General features: G+C 40.8%; 1 protein-coding gene across 4 annotated transcripts in view; it reads left to right on the plus strand.

Moving 5' to 3' along the window:
- The window catches only part of KLF12 (KLF transcription factor 12), a 425,486-nt gene that overhangs the window by 357,753 nt on the left and 46,628 nt on the right, over nt 1–21,105 (plus strand). For all 4 annotated transcript variants that reach the window (XM_080799529.1, XM_080799528.1, XM_080799530.1 and 1 more), the window contains one exon: nt 7,348–7,410. In XM_080799529.1, the coding sequence (XP_080655655.1) occupies nt 7,348–7,410 (63 nt within the window). The remainder of the gene's footprint in view (nt 1–7,347; nt 7,411–21,105) is intronic.

Below are 21,105 nucleotides of genomic sequence, written 5' to 3' on the forward strand. Positions count from 1 at the left end.
GACCTGCCAAATCCCTTACTACAGTCACCCAAAACAATCTGTAGTTTTGCTGTTGGCCATTTCCACCCTTCAGCGCCTCTCTCTGTTGTCCTAGGGAAACCTCCGGGTCTACTCCGAAGCTTTATTAATTCAGTAGGTTTCCTGAAGTTGAATCATGTTTGTATAGAGGGAATATTCCCTCATCCAACACGGTCCACAGTACTGAAGAACCTAGAACGGTGCCTGACACCATAGATGTCCAATTAATATTTGAATTAATGCATAAATAGTAGGTACACAATAAATGTTTAAATGAAAGGTATGAGTGATGCTGAGCAGTAGAGGAAAGATGGGTATTATTGTTCCCCAGCTGCCTGCCGCAATTATTAACTCCTTAGCCCCATGTTTATTTGCTAATAATAACTATATACTGAGCTCTGAGGATGCAGTGGTGACAGACATGGCCATCGCCGTCTATCCTAGAAGTTATAGTCTAGTAGAGAAATAGGTCTAATCAGGCAGTAATTAGTATTTGAGTGCCCGCTTTGTGGCAGGTAATGGAGATTGGACAGTGAGCAAAAAAGAAAAGCTCCCTTGTCTCCCTTGAAGTAAACTGTCTATTTTGATAAACAAACTAAACTGAACATACAAACAAATGTCATCTCCAGTCATCGCGTGCTAACGAGCACATGTGCTATGAGAACTTAGAGCAAGTTGACCAAGACCTGGAGCTTGACGTGGCTTTTTAGAGTTGAACATCTGCTAGCCAGGTAACAAGAACGGCAGAGAATCTTTGGTGTCACTGACACAGCGAGAACAAGTTGGAGCTGTTGAGAGATGAGGCTGGGATTAATTAATATGATGTAATTGTGCCAACCGAATGGTGTCTTTCTAGAATCCCACATTCTGTTGATGTGTAGCAGAAATATGTGTTGCTCCCTTCACAACACTATATTTTTAATGAAATTTACACTGTTAAAGTACATAGTGAAAAAAATTTATCACGTTAATTCAATATGATGTTTAAGGTTAGGACACTCTTTTACAAATCACATCAGTGGCTTTGCAGGAGAGAGAGAGAGACTGCAGTATAATAAGAAGGAAAAAAGAACTTCTGAAAAATAGATGGCATTCCTCATGGTCATCTAATCACTAGCTTAATAAAAGCTGAGAATAAATAAGAATCACTTGAATTCAAATGCTGGAGTCACACACATATTTTTATTGGTCAAGTGTAGTGTATATATTTTACAATAAAAAAAATCCAAAATAACATGAGTAATCGAGAGAACTTTTACTCAGTACAACTATGTGTAAGAAGGAAGCAATACCAAGAATTACCTTAAAATTATCTTTCATGTAATTGTATATAAGAAAATTCTGATATTTACAAATAGTTGTGGAATTACTTCTAGATTAATCTGTTCTCCCATAAATGTAGCAAACTGGGGTGTTAAAGTGTGTATTATGTTGAATAATTGGAATAATTTATGGATGAAAATATGGGCTAATAATTTTATTATATAATAGGAAAAGGACGGAAGAATAGAAAATATTTGTACATTATAATTTCTCATGATGTTGATAATGAAAATCTGTAATCTTGCTAGATGAGTAATTACCTACAGTAAATATTTTATTGGTCTGTGAAATTATAGTTTATTCTGATTTTTCTCAATATTAAGCAGGGTTTCTAACATGAGGCATGAGAGCATGAAGGGATTCAAGTATTATTCCAACATTGCAAGTAGGTGAATGATGCTCCCATTTTTATGTCTGGGAATATATGGAAAGAAACACCTTTAAAAAAATGTATTTATTTATTTATTTATTGAGAAAGACAAGTTTGCAAAACCCAAGCCTAGTATTCAGAGAAGATCTAGAGATCAGGCTGGAGATAGAAATCTAAGAGTTATTATAATATGGATGGCACCTAAGTCCAAGGGATGATATCCCTTCTAGGGTGATTTCCAGGCTACACCAACATTTATGGTTCAAAAGAATGAGAAGAGGAGGTTCATACAGGGGATAGAAAGAAGAGGAAGAAAGGCAGAAGAATGTCCCTGATGCTGAGCAAAAGAATGTCCCTGATGCTGAGCAAAGAAAGCTTTTCAGGGTAGGGTGATCAGTTAAGGCAGTTGCTAATGAGAGTTTGAGAAGATGAGGACTGAGAATTAACCATTAGATTTGAAAACGTAGAGGCCATTGATGACCATGACAAAGATGGTTTCATCTTTGAAGTTAGATTGAACTGGGTTCTATTAAAGAAAAGGGAAACAAAGAAGTAGATGTAGCTAGAATTAATTATACCATCTAACCTTTCATGTGTTGTACATGATATATTTAAATAGCAACACTAATAAGAAATTTAATAAGCAGTTAAAGAGAGATCAGTAGTTACTATGACTTTCTTTTGAGTACCCAGATGCTTCATGTTTCGTCCAGTGCTGATTTTAGGTCAAAAAACTAGTACATTCACTTTGCATTTATTTAATTGTAAGATATGCAGTTGGTCTTAAATACATGTAAAATCTCTCATTGAAGCCCCTGGTGCTAATTCACTTTATTGCATCCTTTAGGGTTGTGTGGGGAGAATATGTATGAGTTCATAGGATTGGATGATAACGTGGAGTAGGACAAGTCAGACATAACAGTGTTCAAGTTCCAATTTTGCTGTTCACTAGCTGTGTCACTCTAGCGAGTTACTTAACTCTTGTAAGCCTATTTTCTGAAGAAATATGAACAATAAGGGTATGAGGATAAAATAAAATAATGTGTCTGATGTGCTTAGTATGGTGTGTGGCACACAGTGTTAAAGCAGTGATTTTGTATTGGTGTGATTACTGACTTGTTCTCGAACGGGATGTAACTGAAATATCATGCAATTTAGTAAACAGAAGATAGATCTTCTAATAAAGAACAGAAAAATTCGATGTCAGAGAATAAGCCATATCGTAGAAATCACAGTAGTCGGTTCTTATTACTCTATATGTGTTCATTTCTCTTTGTTACTTCTTTGCCTTTAGTGAAGTCATATAAACATGGTAGTTAAGACTGCAGGTCTGTAAAGCACATTTGTCGTCTCAATCCCCTGGAATTAGCTGGATATTCCAGGTTCATCTTCCCAATCCAATCAACACTGCTAGGGATAATAGCAAACGTGTATTGACAGCTTCTTGGGTCCCAAGCACTGTTCTAAACACTTGACAACTGTTAAGTCATTTAAATCTCACAGCCCTTGGAGATGGCCGCCATTACTGCCTCCATTTATACAGATGAGAAAACTGAAGCCCAGAGAGGTTAGGTGGCTCTCACCCTATGATGACATGACCCTCTTGGTAAATGGTGGAGCTGAGATTCAGTCCCAGGTAGGCTGGTTCCACAGTCTGTACTCTTAACCACATCATTCTATTTTCATTTGGGGCTAGAAGATTGGATTTAAGTTGGCCTAGCTTTTCTGTGGTGGGGATACTAAAAAAGTAGATGACATCCTCCCCCAGCAGTTCATTAGTCATGAGTAATTTGTGTTGAGTATTAGCTTTTGTCTCCTGCCTCCAGCCACCAGCCATTCAGGAAGGTTCATAAAACCATTGGGAAGAACTGGGCGATTGTATCCTTTTGATTGTCGACAAATGTCAGTCGTTAAAATGCAAAATTTGAGAGTCAGTTTCTTTGGACTTATATCCAAAGAAGGAAGAACCATTTTTGTATTAAGATATTTAAAAAGTCTCACATGCTTAGCAAGGAAGCTAAATTAAGCCCTGTGCTGGGCACAATTATAAACATGCTGCGTGCTTCAGATGAAGAAACGCGTGTCAACAGAACAGTTGGTATACGTGGCCTTACTGGTACGGCTTCCCTTTATTCCATGTAACGTAAGTCACCCAATGTGAGCCTTTCCATCGGACACTAACTGTCAGTCTCAGAAGAGCACATTGTAAGATTCAGTGCGTGTTGCACAACAACCCAAATTGCTCTTTTCTTTAGGGCGGTGATTTTTTTTTTCTTTCCATATCCAGCGGTTAGTACTAAGGCCTGAAACCCTTAGTTACAGAACAAAGTGGCTTAGCAGTAATCGAGCCTGTGTGAGGCTAAGAGAAGCATAATGAACACTCCCTGCAAGCTTCCTGCCCAGATGCAGGTGCAGGAATCAGGAGGTCATGAATAATGCATGACATGCAGATTAGGTGGTGGTTTCTCCTACTGGGGTTTTGACTTTGCTACCTGCCTGGCTGCTGCTATATGTGGAAGGAAGGGAGGCAACGGCCACAAGTGCCCCAGCGTAGCCCGTGCTCTCAAAAACACCGCATATCTTTTTGAAGAAATAAAATTGGGGGAGGAGCTGAAATGCAAACCTTTATGCTCTACTTTATCGAATGAAGTATGCTCCGGGTTATCCAATTTACCCCCTTTCAGAAGAAGAAAAAAAAAAAGCTTTCTTGTTTTACCCTTTTAAGAAACCTTGTAATTATTTGTTCGTATCCACGTGGTCGTGGAATTCTTTGTAGACTGTTAAACCATTATAGGAATCGCCTGCTTACAGTATTTGATCTATGGATCAATGAAATTGTGTTAAAAGATACAAATACCTAGAGGATATTGTCATTATAAGTTAAACAGCCCCATTTTTCTCCGATGATAAATGGAATGAGAAGCATCAGTAAGAGAATACCTCCATTATCAAACATCACCTGGTGGAATTACGATGAATGGAAATACGAAGGTTAAGGAGGAAGGAATACGGGACCCAAACATTGAAAGGATATGGAGTGAATTAAAGAATCGTTAAGTGTTCAGGCTAATACTCCTTAGAACTTTATTTAGGTGGTAGGACTCTGATACCCTAGTAAGACTGTAGGGAAGGGTAAGAGGACTTCCTGTGTTGTCCCTTGGGTCGGGGAGATTTAAGTGGGGAGATGTTTTTTGGCTCATAATTCCATTTTAATGATTGTATTTCAAGCAGACAGACTGAAAGAAATAAGGAAAGAGAAGAAAAAATGAGCCTTGCTACCTTTTGTATAATTCTTCTGCATTTCTATTGCATGGTTTTTTTTTTCCTCTCTCCCCAATTTAGGGTGCCGGAATATGAGCTGGCTTTCATTTCTAGCTGAGTCTGTCATTTCCGCTAGGCCCCAGTTTGGCCAGATGCCAAGACCAACAGGTGATCCTTGTAGCTGCAAAACAGCAGGAAGTGAGCCGTGCTTGAATGAGACAGTTCACCAGAGGGGCTGTCTGGCCTCTCTCCATCTTTCTGCATAATTAACATCCCCTCCCCCATGCGGAGCAGAAAATCTGTGCCGAGCGGCTCAGCTGCAGCAGCCATTGAGAAGCGCTGTGAGGAAAAGAATGTTAATAAGGGATGTTGGAAGAAATAAGCCTTCCCAGTGCAAAGTGCAGTCTGGCTCTGGATTTACAGAAAGTTTGCATTTAGCCCTTCTGCAGAGCTGGAACGGTATTATCTGTTTTTGAAATGATTTTCACTTGCCCAACAACTATGGAAGACTGGGTTCTAGTGAATGTTGGAGCTGTTGGTTCTGACAAGGCTCAAAGACTGTTTTCTTTCCTGTACATGAGAGAAGTGTTTGGGACATAATGATACCGCAAGCCCAAAGAGTGCCTAGATCTCACAAATTACGGTAAAGATAGAACAAAGCAGGAAGTTGGCCACAAGGAAGCAGGAAGTAGGGCATATTTTCTTGCCAGTTAGTGACCCACAAAGGAGTGGAGGTTCAGCAGCTAGCTCCTGATTGGAAGATATCAGCAGTGCTTGGAAATATAAACTATTCTGATGGATGATTCTAAGCCCAGAAACTTGTAAGACAATGTAATTTTTACTTCTCCGCTATTTAGCTAACCTCTTGAACTGACTGCCTTCCTCAAAGCCCAGCGGCAGAGCATCACATCTAGAAAGCTTTTCTGCTAGAAATAACTGTTCACCTTCCTTCCTCCCCCAGTCTCCGATTCTGTTCCTGGACATTTGGACGAAGTTCCTGCAGCAGAAGAAAAACCAACCAAATTAAAAAAAAAAACAAACCCTTTTCTTTTATCTTCTCAGGTTCTGTGACTGGGGGCCTGCAAATTAAATGGACAAAAGACTAAATAAGTAAATAAGCAAACAAACAAACAGACAAAAGACAGATTAGCAAGAGGGGGAAGAAAAACCCGTTTATTACACATGCAATATGCAGACTTGCAGGCATGCTCAGTGATGAATAACTCAAAGGGATGGTTAAAGTGTGGATCTTGTATACCATTTTAACAAAGGGGGTAAATTATGGAAAAGTGAATAGTCAAAAGGGGGTTTGAGCTTCTAGAGGGGATGAATTGTAGGAAGGTGACCAGGAAACAGGCGAATCTAATGGTAGATAAGTGTTATTTATGTCGACTCATCTCAGTACCATGTCTGAGTAAAGAGTTGTATGTTGTGCTCTTCTTCCTGGTTTTGGAAGTGGGGTGGGGGGGACACCTTTACAAAGGAAAGTTTGCTTTACAAAAGGTAAGTTCATGTCCTGGTTTTCTGGCCTATAAAGGGAAAGTAGAGAGCTCCTCCTTTGCCTGCTATTTCTTACTTTTTTGCAACTCAAAATAATCCTGAGGCCAAAGTATCATATTCTGGAGCAGCATATCCTGAGCTCTTTTCATTAGCTCACTTTTTTAGGGTTTATAATCCAGCAGTTGACTCAGGGAGGGTTTGCTTGCTGTCTCTTCCTATCCCTGGTGGGAAGAGGCCACAGAAGGGACTCACCCTCATCCTAGGCAAACACCACACCTTACATGACTTTTACTCACTTCTGAACCTTGCAAGGATTAGCTAGGCAGGAACTTTGTGTTGGACTGAATGAATCTGTCATTTGATTAAAACTAGGGGTGGGGCTCTTGGGGATCTTCACTGTGAACATTATGGCAAGCCATTGTTACGTTAAAAGTGGCACAAAAGGAGGGTGCCTGGGTGGCTTGGTCCTTAAGCCTCTGCCTTCTGCTCATGTTATGGTCCCAGGGTCTTGGGACAGAGCCCCACATCAGGCTCCCTGCTCCTCGGGAAGCCTGCTTCTCCCTCTCCCACTCCCCTTGCTTGTGTTCTCTCACTCTCTCTGTCTCTCTCTGTCAAATAAATAAAACCTTTAAATAAATAAATTAAATAAATAAATAAATAATGTGGTACGAAAGGAGAGAGACTGCAGGTTTGCATGCATAGGAATTTAACTGTGTTCATTTACTAAGAGGTGATTAAGTTCTGGAGCTTTCTATATTAAGCATACCTACAAGAGATCGTTTATAAACAAGCTTTTTTTTTCTTTTTTTAATTTGTTCATTTGTAATCGGGAATGTGCTTTTTTTAGTGACTGGATTATTCTCATCTACCTATAGGGTACATCCGTCCCCAGTATCAAGGGTCCGGGGAAATCGAATGAATAATCAGAAGTTTGCTTGGTGAGTATACTGTCTAAGTTATAAAAATTTCTAAGTCTTATGGGAAATTTTAATTGGGTAATGTTAAAACAAGAGAGAATTATTTCTGCTTCTCTGTAGAGAGTATACTTCAACTAACCAAATTACATAGTCTCCCTTTCCTTTGGAAAGTTCTAAATGGAAGTAATAAAGTTCCTTTTCAGCCAAAGACCTTCACTCACCAAAAACTGAGGCAACATTTTTCCCCTAACAGATATGACATATTTTCCAGGATTATCCACTGTTATATTATTTTTAAAGAATGTTTCTTTTCTCTTTTTTTTTGAAGTTTTTATAAGTTTTTAGTGAGATTTAGGCAACAACAGAAATTTTTCTCAGGTGCCAACTTCCACTTCTTGTAAAGATTTTTGTAGTAAATTGATCTATGATAAATCTTGATGATTATTATTTAGGTGATTTTTTTCTCATCTTAGCTGCAAATATCTAGGAATTTTCCTTCTTTCTTTATCTCTTTCTCTGTCTCTCTTTGTTTTCTTTCTTTCTTAAGTGAGGGCATATGAAGACCTTTTGTTTTCCCTTCTTCTTTCTCTCTTTTTTTCTTTTTTCTTTTGGCTTAAAGCAACACACATTTATTCTCTTAAAGTTTTGGAGGTCAGAATTCCAAAAGGTGTCTTATTGGGGCTTAATCAAGGTGTCAGCTGGGTTGATTCCTTTTGAAGGTTCTAGGGGAGAATCCATTCCTGGCATTTTCTGTCTTACAGAGGCTGTTCTCAGTCCTTGGCTTATGGCCCCACATCACATGCCTATCTCCATCTGCTTCTGATATCACCACATTGTCTCCTTCCTTTGTAGTCAGATCTCTTTCTGCCTTCCTTTTACCAAGACACTTGGGATCGCATCTCAGGCCCACCTTTAGTTAGCCTGAAATGATCTTCCTATCTCAAGATCCTTAATCATATCTGCAAAATACATTTTGCCGTGGAAGGTAACATTCATGAGGTCCAGGGATTAGGACATGGGTCAAAGATACTTGACTGACTAGTTCTTGAAAATAAATAAATAAGTAAATAAATGGAACTTACCAGAAATGACCTGAAAAATTATTACAGTCACAAAAACATTGACTACTCATTCTTTAAAGAAGTAGTTTGAACTGTTTCACAAATGTTCGTGTGAAGCAAACAAAAAAATACGTACCGTATTTGTTTATATTATTCATGCCAAAAAATTAACCTTTCCACGCATATCTTCAAAAAAGGAAAGAAAAGAAAAAGAAAAACGTGAACCGTGCACTGCATTACTTGGAAAGTGAATGGAAATTCACAGATCTCCATTTGTACTTCATTGGATTGTGCTTAGAATGGGTTTTTGATTAAAAACTATGGCTTTTTCTTTTTTAAGTGTGGGAAGATGATTACCAAAGATTGAGCTTCCAAATTAATTTTATTCCTAAATCAGGATTATTTTTAGACACAAAATAATGACTCTTTGAATTTGAATAGTGCGTAATCAGCTCACCTCCCTTCCCCCATTAAATCTAATTAACCCTCACAATAGCTTGGTGATGTTGTTAAATATTATGCTTTCCTTTTTCACAGAGGGGGAAATGGAGCACAGAGAATATAGCCATTTGCTCCTACACTGTCTAAAAGCAGCGGCATCCTTCATGGTTTTTCACAGTCACTAAAACATATTGTCCCTTGTCACACCTGAAAAGCTAAGAGAATAATGCTGACACCCATCACACAAAAGGAAAGGGAGAAGCAACTCCTTTCTTGACTGAACCGATTGATATTCTTTCTCAGTACAAGGCATACTGTACCGAAGAAACTTTAGAACATACAGAGAATATGAGATGCTCAAGTGAGCGACGTCAGCTAATGAATAGAGGACAACATTGCCAGTTAGCATATCCACATTCTAACAACCGACTTCTCAGTGGCCAGTGTGGATCCCTGAATAAATAACAAATATCTTTTCCTTCACTCTCCCTTCCTGAAGTATTGGAGTAATGGTAGCTTGTTCCTGCATAATTCATAGCACATTATTTTGTTAGTAAGTTTAAACCACTTTTATGTCCAGAGAAGTAGCCATGAAAAACAAAAAGGATTTTTGTTTTTTAGTCTTGAGAAAGTTCAACTTTTATTTATTCAGCAACATTTATTTACAGTCTCTGGCACTGTGAAAAGCACTAGATTAGAAAGATAAATTAAAACATGGTTTCTGCCCTCAAGGGGCTCACTCTTTTGTAGGTGAGGGAAGGGTGTGCGTGTGTGTGAGAGAGAGAGACAGATATCACTGTTATGCGTATGTAACACACAATATCATATCATATAAACAACATATAATATGTAATAAAATGTGGGTAAGGCACTAAGAAGGTATACTTATATCAGAGGGAAATGTTACCAATTCTATTTAAGACCAGTTTGAGAATGGATAGTGCGAAAGAGAACAAGTATAAAGGAAAAGAACTTTAAGAAAATCTGTCCCAGGGGCACCTGGGTGGCTCAGTGGGTTAAGCCTCCGCCTTCGGCTCAGGTCATGATCTCAGGGTCCTGGGATCGAGCCCCGCATCGAGCCCCGCATCGGGCTCTCTGCTCAGCAGGGAGCCTGCTTCCCCCTCCCTCTCTCTGCCTGCCTCTCTGACTACTTGTGATCTCTGTCAAATAAATAAATAAAATATTAAAAAAAAAAAAAGGAAGAAAGAAAGGAAAATCTGTCCCAGAAAAGGTTTCTGAGCAAAGACCCAGAATTAGTAGGAAAAGCAGAGCATTGAGTTACTGTTTCCATTATCTATTGAAACTCATATACAAGGACCGGAGACATTTCTAAATTAACTCTAGTAGGAACATATATGGATTTAAAACACGTGCTTTATTTGGTCATGAATTAGCTAAGATTCCTATTCTATGTACCATCTCGAATTTTCTTGAAGTAAATGCTATGAGGCTGGTACATGGAAAGAAATCAGCTGGCTAGGAGGAAGCCAGTGACTCACCCAGCATCTACATCCAGTTAAGTGATAAACACTTGCTATTTCTTTGTGAAAGATTGGCTCTGGAAATTCGGAAACTTTAAATACTCATGCTAGCAATAGAGATAAAGGGGAAGTGACTGTTGATCTTCCCCAAAGAGAAGTTTGGGATAATTTATAGAATTATAAGGTAAATTCAACACCAGCGTGGCTCTGGCTTGAGTTAGATCTGCAGACACCGTCTGTGTGTGATGCTGGGTGATTTTGTAAGTTGGGTTAGCAAATGCTCCAATCAGTTAAAAAATACCGTTTATCACAAAAGCAATTAAGCTTCACTAAAACATGAAAAGCTTTGAACTTATAAGTTATGCATAGGAAACGCGTGACAATTGGTAGGTTGTAAATGTCAGTGTCTGTGGTTGATCTATGAAACCAGTGTTTATTATTAAGTAAAGGTGGTTTAAAATTTTAAGTAGTGTTTTCCTCTGCATGGTGTTAATATGGGAGGCACAGCCACTGGCCTCCTTCCTGCAGCAGCATTTCTTCTCTCTGGAACTGAAGTGACACGTAGAAAAGAATGTCTGTTCAAGGCAAAACACACCTGCTTGAATGGAGAGAAAATTTGGTAACAAATATCCCTATCCAGGGACAAGGTGAAAGCGCCAGGATGTGAGGGACAGACGTTCAGATGGAGGCAGGTTTGCTATAACTCTCTGCTGACTTCCAGGGATTAAAGAATGTCAATAAGAAGTTCATGGTGGAGGGGCGCCTGGGTGGCTCAGTGGGTTAAGCCTCTGCCTTTGGCTCAGGTCATGATCTCAGGGTCCTGGGATCGAGCCCCACGTCAGGCTCTCTGCTCAGCAGGGAGCCTGCTTCCTCCTCTCTCTCTGCCTGCCTCTCTGCTTACTTGTGATCTCTGTCTGTCAAATAAATAAATAATAAAGAAAGAAAGAAAGAAGTTCATGGTGGATACGTTAGCCCCCCAGTAAAGAACACGAGATCATTATACAACTCATTTAATATTCCAGTTAATCAAAGGTAGCAATCCAACCGGACGTAAACTCTGTCCCTCAGAATGGCTCTCCCCTCCTGCCACCCCACTAGAGTAATATTTGTCGATTTGAGGATTGATGAAGCCTTAGAGGCTCAGCATGTGAATTCCATTCTCTCCTTCATGGGCGCATCTGTCTCTTCCGTTCACCACTGACCCTAAGCAGAGGTAATCATACCTTCCTTTATCCTGATAACTATCAAAACCTTTTTTAGAGCATTTACCATTCTTTCTTGCATGTAATAATGCCGGGGGAGGGGGAGGTTTGCTCCATTGAGGGGAAAATGGGGCAAGTTTTATTAGAATGGCAGATAGACTTTTGTTCTTCACAGATCTTTCTGCGTGAAGCTGTTATATTCCGATATCAATCCCACAGAGAATGGCTGTTTCCATTGTCATCTTTCGGTTGTTTTATGCCCAAACATGTAGTAGAGATCTGGAACCTGTGTTTGGTGTGTATGCATAGGTGGGAAATATCTCTGAACTGAAGTCGATTTCAGGCTCCAGAAATTTCCAGGATCAGTGAGAGTATTCCGAAGACTTACACCTTAGTATATGCTCATTTTTGGCTTTTCACCCTTTCTTCTCTCCTCTTCGCTTCACCCCCACCCCTGCTCCATTCCCGAAGATTTAGAGGAGGTGGGTATCTATCGTTTTTGAGTGATCGTCATCATGGTGGTTAGGCTAAGCCCCAAACATCCATCTAGGGCTCTTACGTAAGAGTGGTAGTGAACATGACGTAATAGAGATTTTATGGGTTATTTATATAATGACATAGAAAATACAGTATTATTAACAGGAATCATGAGCAGTCAGATAGATGTAATTTGTCCCAACCAGCTGGATGCTGCCTCCACCCGTCTCAGTTACGGTTTATTTCTTACCAACGTGCCCGAGATGTTATGTAGCTGTATACATCAGGAAGCTCCAGTTTTAATAATGTGACTGTGCAAATTATGATACATTCTGAATGTGAATCACATTTTGCATTTGGACATGACAAAGTTCTGTGTCACGAATTTTTGTGGCAAGCAGGAGGAACCTTCTTGCACTGTGATGTTTTATTGTCGGCTATAGAATGCTACGGTGAACGCAGATATTTAAATGCATACGGTTGCCAGTGTTAGCTGTGATTTTCACAGAATCTTTCTCAGGGTATAAGTATATCTTCGTCATAAAAATAAGAACACATCTTGTTTAAACCTTTTGCCTTAATAGAGGAAAGTACCGAAGTTGTCGGTATCCGAAACCTCTCCAAAAGCCGAGGCAGAACCGGTCCTTTAGGGAGGGACAGAGCATTTCCAAATGTAGGAATCCGTTTCAGAGCTGCAGGAAATGTAAGCATCATCAGGTTTAGCGCAGCGTCTCACTTTCCACATGTGGAATTGGAGGCCCAAAGACAGCACGGTGATAATGGCAGACGTGGGCAGAAACCCTGGTCTCAACAATCCTGTCCCGGTGTCTTTCTGTGGGCAGCAGTTGCTACCAATGGGTGGAGCAAGAGAAACACGAGTGATTAAGTGAGGAAGGCGCTTAATTCATTACCAGTTAAGCAGAAGGCTTCTGTCTGGGAAATTCCCACGACACTGGTATGACTCCGGGAGCAGAGGGAGACAGAGGAGAGGCCCTATGGAAGACATCGCTGCCCCCTCCGCCATGTGGCAGTTACTCCTTCCCAGAGAGCTTTCTCAGCATCTTAGGGATCCTTGCATGCCCATTATTTATAGATAATATTGATTATGTTATTTTAATTACCAGAGCATTCCACTGCTTTGCTTCTTGACTTACAGGGCAAAAAATACGATAATACGTATGGACATTAATATGTGTAAATTTTAGTTTCCAGAAGGGCCTGCCTGATCTTGTGAGTTTTTTCAATCCATACTTGTTGGCAAATAAGTAACCACAGGTACCTTTAGATTTAGTTCGGTGGCACACGCTCTCCAGTGTTTGAGAACAGATTCGGAAAATGGGCCATAGTTCATGTAATCGTGAACCAGTTTGCAAGTTCTCTGTATTCGTACTGAATTACAATGAAAAGAAGTGCCTCTAGGGTGTTGCTACATTTTAATTCCCTCCAAATTCACATCTTTGGCTATGTTATAATCCAATTTCAACTATGAAATTCTTTAATTACTTCTACCACCTCCTCATAGCTTGGTGACAATTATGTGTACTTTAAACTTGTATACCATCTTTCCCATTGACCTTATTAAAGACCTTTGGTCTCATTTTCCTGAATTCTCCATTACCCAGAATAGCAGCAAGAGACCTCATGATGAAAGTGTTTCACATTCCTGTCAGTATCATCGGATTTTTGTCCCTAGTATTGCTTCTGTCACAATAGAGATGATTTTGGGGAGGGGGGGTTAAAGAAAGTTATTTTCTGCAATTATTTCCTTAATTGTAGAAGAATTAGGTCTATAAAATCATGCTGAGCCATAAGGGTCACCACTTAGGAGACATTTTTCTATTAAAAGTCCAAGAGTGTTTTGTTTTTGTTTTTGTTTTTTTTTCTAAATATTTTATTTATTTGACACAGAGAAAGAGAGCACAAGTAGGCAGAGCAGCAGGCAGAGAGAGAGGGAGAAGCGGACTCCTTGCTGAGCAGAGAACCCGATGTGGGGCCTGATCCCAGGACTCTGGGACCATGACCCGAGCCGAAGGCAGAGGCTTAACCCTCTGAGCCACCCAGGCACCCAAGAGTGTTTTGTTTTTACCAACATGCGACACAGAAGCACATTCGTGTCTTTTCTGAAAACCCTAGAGAACAAATAGGGTGTGTCATCTACTCTTTGTTGATTCCTGGGATCTTGCCCCCACTGTAGTGAGGTATGCCGCTATTATGTAATAAAATATCTCTGTTTTATTAACGAATTTTATTTTTAATTTTTTTGAAGATTTTTTTTTATTTAAGTAATCTCTACCCCCTAGCGTGGGACTTGAACTCACAACTCCAAGATCATGAGTCACATGCTCTGCCAACTGAGCCAGCCAGGCACCCCTTATTAACTAATTTTAGCATGACCAAGAAATATTTGTTTAGTATTCAAAAGGACTTCTTTGGAAAATCCAAAAATTCATGGAGACTGAATAGCACACTTGTAAATAACACACGGAGTCACAGAAGAAAGTTGAAGAGAAATTCGGAAATAATATGTCAATGACAATGCGAACACAACTTACCCAAATTTGTGAAATGCATCAAGAGAAGTGCTTAGAAGGAAACTTATAGTATCAAATATACTTATTAGAAAATAAGAAAGATCTCCAATAAATGATCCATGTTAGGAACTCAATAAGGTTCCATGTTAGGAAACCAGAAAAAGAAGAGCAAACTAAATCCAAAGTAAGCAAAAGAGAAATAAAAAAATGAGTTGTTTGTAATCCGGGGCTTTATAACATTTTTCACATAATTGTTATTTTTTTAGGTTGGTTAGGAATGTTTAAAATTACAGTCTGGAATCACGAGTTCTGTTGGGGGAAGCTACTTAAACCATAGCTTTTTATAGAGGTTTAAACTGTGCAGTGTACATTACTCTATCACGTTCCCCTCCCAGTTAAACCTGTTCAGATGTAGAACTTGAAAGTAATTGTTGTGTTGTAAGGAAACGTGAAGAACAAGGGTATGTAGAAGTCATTAATGGATAACACAAATAAAACTGTTTCCTAGTATGAAAAAAAAATGTGTCTCTGAAAGTACCAATACAAGCCATCTAGAAAAGCCACATTCTCTTTTAGTCCTTCATAGTACTTTTCAGTGAATATATTTGGAATGAAAAATTGGCTAATCATGGTTGTCTTCTAAATACATATTTGAAAGATGTAATGACTAATATGGGGACCCAATCAAAAATCGTAATGTATTCTTGAATAAGCTGGGAATACTGCTCAGGATAATAAATCTTAAGGGGATTTCCCTGTGAGAATGCTGGACGTGTCAGTACTATCTTGATCTTCATTTATCAGTCATATTTGCAATGTCATCTTTCTAGTCATGGAGACTTCTCCATCTATATGTGGACAGTGGACCGGCAGTTTCGATATATTCTCACCTTACTATATTTTTTCTCAGCTGATCACTAGATTTTCATAAAGTTTCCTAGTAATTTCCTTAAAATTAGCTACTTATTATGTTTCTTAGTACAGCACTAGGTTACCTAAGGTAGGATCAGTATCCTCATAATTAATATAGTTCTTCTAATCAGTTTTAAAAGGGCAATAAGATAGTATGTGATATCTTTATCCCAAAACGAATGTCTACCAATAGCGTACCGGTTTGAGTCACATCAACTCCATGAAGCCTATTGTTAAGAAGTCATTGGGGAGGGGTGGGGGTGGTTCCTGGGTGGCTCAGTCCGTTAAACATAAAAGTCTTGATTTCAGCACCTCTTGATTTCAGCCCAGGTCACAATCTCAAGGTCATGGGATCGAGCCCCACCACGGCCTCCATGCTCAGCAGGGAGTCTGCTTGGGAATCTCTCCCTCTCCACCCCACCCCCAACTCATGTGCTCTTAATAAAGGAAGGGAGGGAGGAAGGGGAGAAAGGAAGGAAGGAAAGAATATCTTAAAAAAAAAAAAAAAAGTAGCTGGAGGGCTGCAGACCCTGCTGAAACCCACTCTTTACTTGTAGCCATTGCCTCTGTTTGAATTTTCGCTCAGTTGAGTCTCCTTTATCAAGCAAATTTCTTTGTCAGAAGTAATGGAAAGTGACCAAGTCTGGCCAGCTTGAGCAAAAGGTAAGTTTGTAGAAAAGGACAGGAGGTGGGTTACGAAGTCGAAGGGAAAACAGTGGAGCTGGGCCTTAGGAAGTGTGGGAAGCAGGACAGCACCCAGGGTCCTGGAGCGGGATCGGATAAGCAGGTGCGGCCTCCGGTGACTCAGCTCTAGCTCCTTGATGTCACCTCTCAAAACCATAATAGAGGGAGGCAGAGTCTGATGGGCCCCAGCCTGGCCCAGGTGCCCAGGCCGTGAGGGAGGAAGTTTGCCTTGGTCTACGATCCCATTAAGACCACATGTAATGAGGAGTTTCCCAAAGGAGGAGGCGGTGCTGGTCCTAGACAGTCACGGGGAGACTATGCTTCATAAACTAGCGGCACAGACTCAGCCTATGATTCTGAACTAGAAGCTGCCATGGAAAGGTAGTTCATGAACTTTAATGTCATTACTTGGAATCTACCTTTTCTTATAGTTTGGATGAAGATAATCTGCAATTAGTCACTAAAATAAGTGGCTTGTCTCGGGTCTTCTTTGCGATTACTGAGTGGCCAAATCATAAGAACAATGTTTAGTCAAGATAGACTCCAGGGCGCCTGGGTGGCTCAGTCGGTCAAGCGTCTGCCTTTGGGTCAGATCATGATCCCAGAACCCTGGGATCGAGTTCCACATGGAGCTCCCTGCTCAGTGGGGAGTCTGCTTCTTCTGCTGCCCCTCCCCCCAACTTGTGCACACGCACGGGCACACTCATTCTCTCTCTTTCTCTCTTTAAAAAAATAAAGAAAGAAAATCTCTAAAACAAAACAAAATAATCTCCATTTTCCCTTAAAACATTTAAGGGAAACAAAACATCCATTTCCTCAGAAATCCTGCTTTGCACTTGATCTTAGCCAAAAGGCCAAGAAGCGATCAGAAATCCTACTTTGAATCACATATTTAAAGACGTGGCCTTTAAAACCGAACACACATAGTTATTGTGATAAGACACATAAAATAGAACAGAGGAACCTCCTATGAAACAACTAAAGCTTGAGTCAACAAGCTTGGGTTCTGGTATAAATTTGTCACTTACACTAAATTAGTCCGTATGCTTCTCGCATTTCAGTATTTCTATGAAACGAATGAATAAATGGTGTCTGACCCAAACTATTCAAATTAGGTCTTGGGAAGAGTACAAAAGAGACAACACTCTTCTTAGTATCACCTTGAATGAAAGTGTTTCCTAAGCTCTAGATATTAGCCCACAACCACTTGTCAACTTTTCATAAAAGGAATCTTTACTACCTCCTGAATGGTTCTCTGACACACCCAGCATTTGTTACAGCTTCAGAAGAAGCTGTAGTTGACTTCAGCTCCCTCAAGTCCTTCTTAACCTAACAATTTAGAACCTGGAGCAGGTGAGTATCTGTGGGTAGGCCTGTGGTTCAATATGTGAGGTAAATACGAGCTCCGGAAAGAACACATGTTACACCTCAGCGGAAGTCACAGCTTTGTAGGATATAGATGGAACCAGTTCCCTGCAGTTTCTGTGAAGGCCAGATAAACAGAAGGGTAGCTCTCTGTATGTCACCAGTTTTGTGTGGTCATTAAATCTTTCCTCCTCATCCTGCAGTATGTTTGGACTGCCTTCCTGAAGAGACGTGTCAAATTGCATCCTTTTGAAAAACAGTGATTTAAAATCACCCATAAAATTACATTACCATTATTGTAAAATTGAAATATCTCCAATTCCATCAATTTTCTCATTCCTCCGTTCTTGGCCTTTTTTCCTCGGAAGACTCTAAAGAAAAAACATGGCTTTCCTTAGAGTTTGCTGTTGATAGGCATGGTGAAAGAAAATAGCTTTTTATTATTTTTCACTTGAGACCTGAATTATTTTGTACTCTTTGAAGAACCCTGTAGCTTAGCTGCAAGAACGGACTGATTTCTTACAGTGAAAGTAGCTTACAGTAATCTTCCCCAAAGTTTACAGGCTGTGAAGTATTTATTTGAGAAAGCGAAGGAAGTGTGGAATTAAGAGTTGGAGGCAGGAAACAAAGGCCAAAGGCGACCCTGTTGAGAACAGAAGGAGATTGCTGCCACCTAGAGGTAGAAGTTGGTAAATTCCGAGACCACTGAATACTGGGAGAAGGCTGGGGAGAGTAGGTATTAATGTAATAGTATAAAACCGAAATGCCGCCAGTTGGTTCAGTCTCTACCTCCCAGTGGGACTAGACTCTTCTGTCCCCTTCCATATTGGTAGAGCGCCAATGTTTCCTATGAAGTATTGCTGACCCTAGTAGGTTTTTCTACTTTGGCAGACAATAACCTTGTTTTCCGTCATAAAATCTTACGTGAGGTCATCAGAAACCTTCCTCCTATACAATACAATCTCAGGTATTTGAAGGAGTCATTATCACCCAGCCTAACAGAGAATGTGTTTCCCCCATAATCCACACTATCTCCAGTGTTAGACCAGGAGCTCCTGGAAGGCTACCTTCTCACTGAATCGTGTGGCTGATACTCTCCTGTCTGTCAGGAAAGCGCAGCGAGGAGAGGAACCTTTGAGATGAGAGCAGAAAGTTTTGGGGACACCATCCAGAAGAAGGAAGCCGGAGACTTTCTAAGTCAAGCTAAAACCTAATCCAGCACGGCACCAGTCTCAGTAATAGGCAGTTTGGCTCATTTTCATTTTGGTTCTTAGGAATGACTGTACATAGCCCTGACATTTAAAAAAATTATGCTGTGAGGACATGTTTAATAGACAAGCTTCCCTCCTAAAGAAGCCTAGATAGCCAGAATGTGCTGCCACACCGGGCTTGTGATTCCGTCTTTTCAGGATTGCCTAGTGCACAACCGCAGGGGGCACTATGCACACCGTCAGCTGTGTGAAAGAGTGTCTCCTGCAGTACTGAAAAAACACAGAACCTGGTGCCGGAAGGTGCGAAAATAGGAAGAGAATATGTGTGTGAATTTCCATGTCTGCTCCTCTCTCTTCTCCTGAATGGGAAACTTGATTGAATGTGGTTGATGATCGTGATGATGGTGTTCAGGGGGAAAAGGGCTTCCAGAAAATACCCGAACATATTGGCAATACCTTTTAGAAAATGAGGATAGCAATCAGCGTGTTCCCTGTTTATTTTAAATCCTCTTGCCGCCTTAGCACAGGTTAGCGGAGCCTGTTCCCTGCTTAGCTCCCTGGTGGGCCTTGCTATCTTTGCTCTTTCTCTTAGCCTGTATTCACTTTTAAGCTGCAATTTAAGTATTTACTTTCCGTATCATTTTTACAAACCTGGACATTTCTGAAATTGCCAGAAATTATTTTTTTTAATTCAGTAGCATCGTCATTTTTCCAGAATATTTTCATTCATCCGTTTGTTCCTTCCTTCCATAAAATTATGGCAGCCATAATGACCTGGCCGCTTGCCTCCACTCTGGGGATGCTGTATTTGAAAAGACAAGGCAGGGCCTCTGCCTTCCTGGAGCTTAGCATGTAGTAGAGGGAGACGGACAACTGGCAGGTGTCTGGTAGTGATGAGGAAACGCTGCTGCAAATGCAACAGGGATATGCGTGGAGATGACTGGAATGCCATTCAAGGGCTTGGTCAGAAAGAAGCCTTTGAGAGGAGGTGACACGGAAGCTGGGAGCTGGGTGAGAAGGAGCCAGCTGCATGAGGATCTGGGGGAAATTTTTCCAGGTGCTAGAAACAAAGGCCCCAGGATGGGAACGAATTTGGAAACTTCGAGGAACATAAAAAAGTGAGTGAGGGGTGGGTCTAACAAGGTAAGCTCAGAGAGCTTGGCCGGGACAGAAGCACACAATCTCCAGTCAGTCTGAGGGGCACGGGAGCCATGGGAGGAGAACGAAATGATCAGATCCCTATTTTCAAGACCCACTCTGGCTGCTCTGTGGAGAAAGAATTCCAAGAGTAGAAGCAGGGGGATGAGGAAAGGAAGCTGGGGCAGTGAGTGGTTGAGGAGAAATGATGGTGGTTTGGAGTGGTATCAGTGGGGAGAGAGAGAGATCAAGTTGGGTGATGTTTTGAACGCAGTGTCAACAGCTTCTTGCTTACAGAAGGAAACGAGGGAAAGAGAAAATCAGAGATGACACCCAGTGTTTGTCTGAGCTTTTTGTTGCCAAGAGCTTGAAGAAGAAGGCAAGTCTGTAGGTACAGATGTGGGCACCATTGACGTAGGAATGCTATTTCCTGAGGGTGTGTGTGTGTGTGTGTGTGTGTCTGTCTGTCTGTATTTGATGGTGAGGGACAGAAGAGTTTTTGAGGTGAAGAAAATCTGAAGTTAAAATTTTTTGTAGAATATCAGCTGGCGGCTCTAAGAGAGGTTGAGCCCCAGATACCCCCGGGTCAGTCAGATCGAGGCTGTGGAATTGCATCTAAGGCAGCCGGTCAGGGGCGGGCGCCTCGGTTATGCTCTAGTCCATGTGTCCGCCCCACCTCTCATCCTGTCAGCCGCCCCTCATAAAAGGCCACCTGCCCCAGTATCCAGTCCAGAGCTTCTTGGTGACACATCTGACCCCAGCTAAGTAAATAGATCTTAATACATGAAGGCATCTCTTTTGCAAAACACCAGGTACCCTGACTTTTCCAGACCAGCGCTGGAAAAGAATGTGTTTGTTCATATTCTCCAAGCCCAGTTTTCTGCCTATTTCCTGTCCACACCAGAAGGCTCATAGTCACTCCCACTCTGTCAGAACCAACATCCATTTGATTACCCAAACTAGCATTCCTCCTCCTAAATATTTCTTGGCAATGTTGGCTCTTCAACCTAACACTGGCTTATCATCTCTTGCCCAAAATACTAATCCGCGTGCCTAACCGGTCCCTTTGGATTCAGATTCCTTCTGCCCCTGTCCATATGCATTCTTTGTCATGCCTGCAATGATGTCTGGAAACGGAAAGGTTGTTGCTCTTCTCTTCATAATTCCGCCGGACCTTGTCATTGTTCCGAAGTCCCAAGCCCTCAGCATAGCTC

This window comes from Martes martes, assembly GCF_963455335.1.
Source record: "Martes martes genome assembly, chromosome: 3".
NCBI classification, from domain to species: Eukaryota; Metazoa; Chordata; class Mammalia; order Carnivora; family Mustelidae; genus Martes; species Martes martes.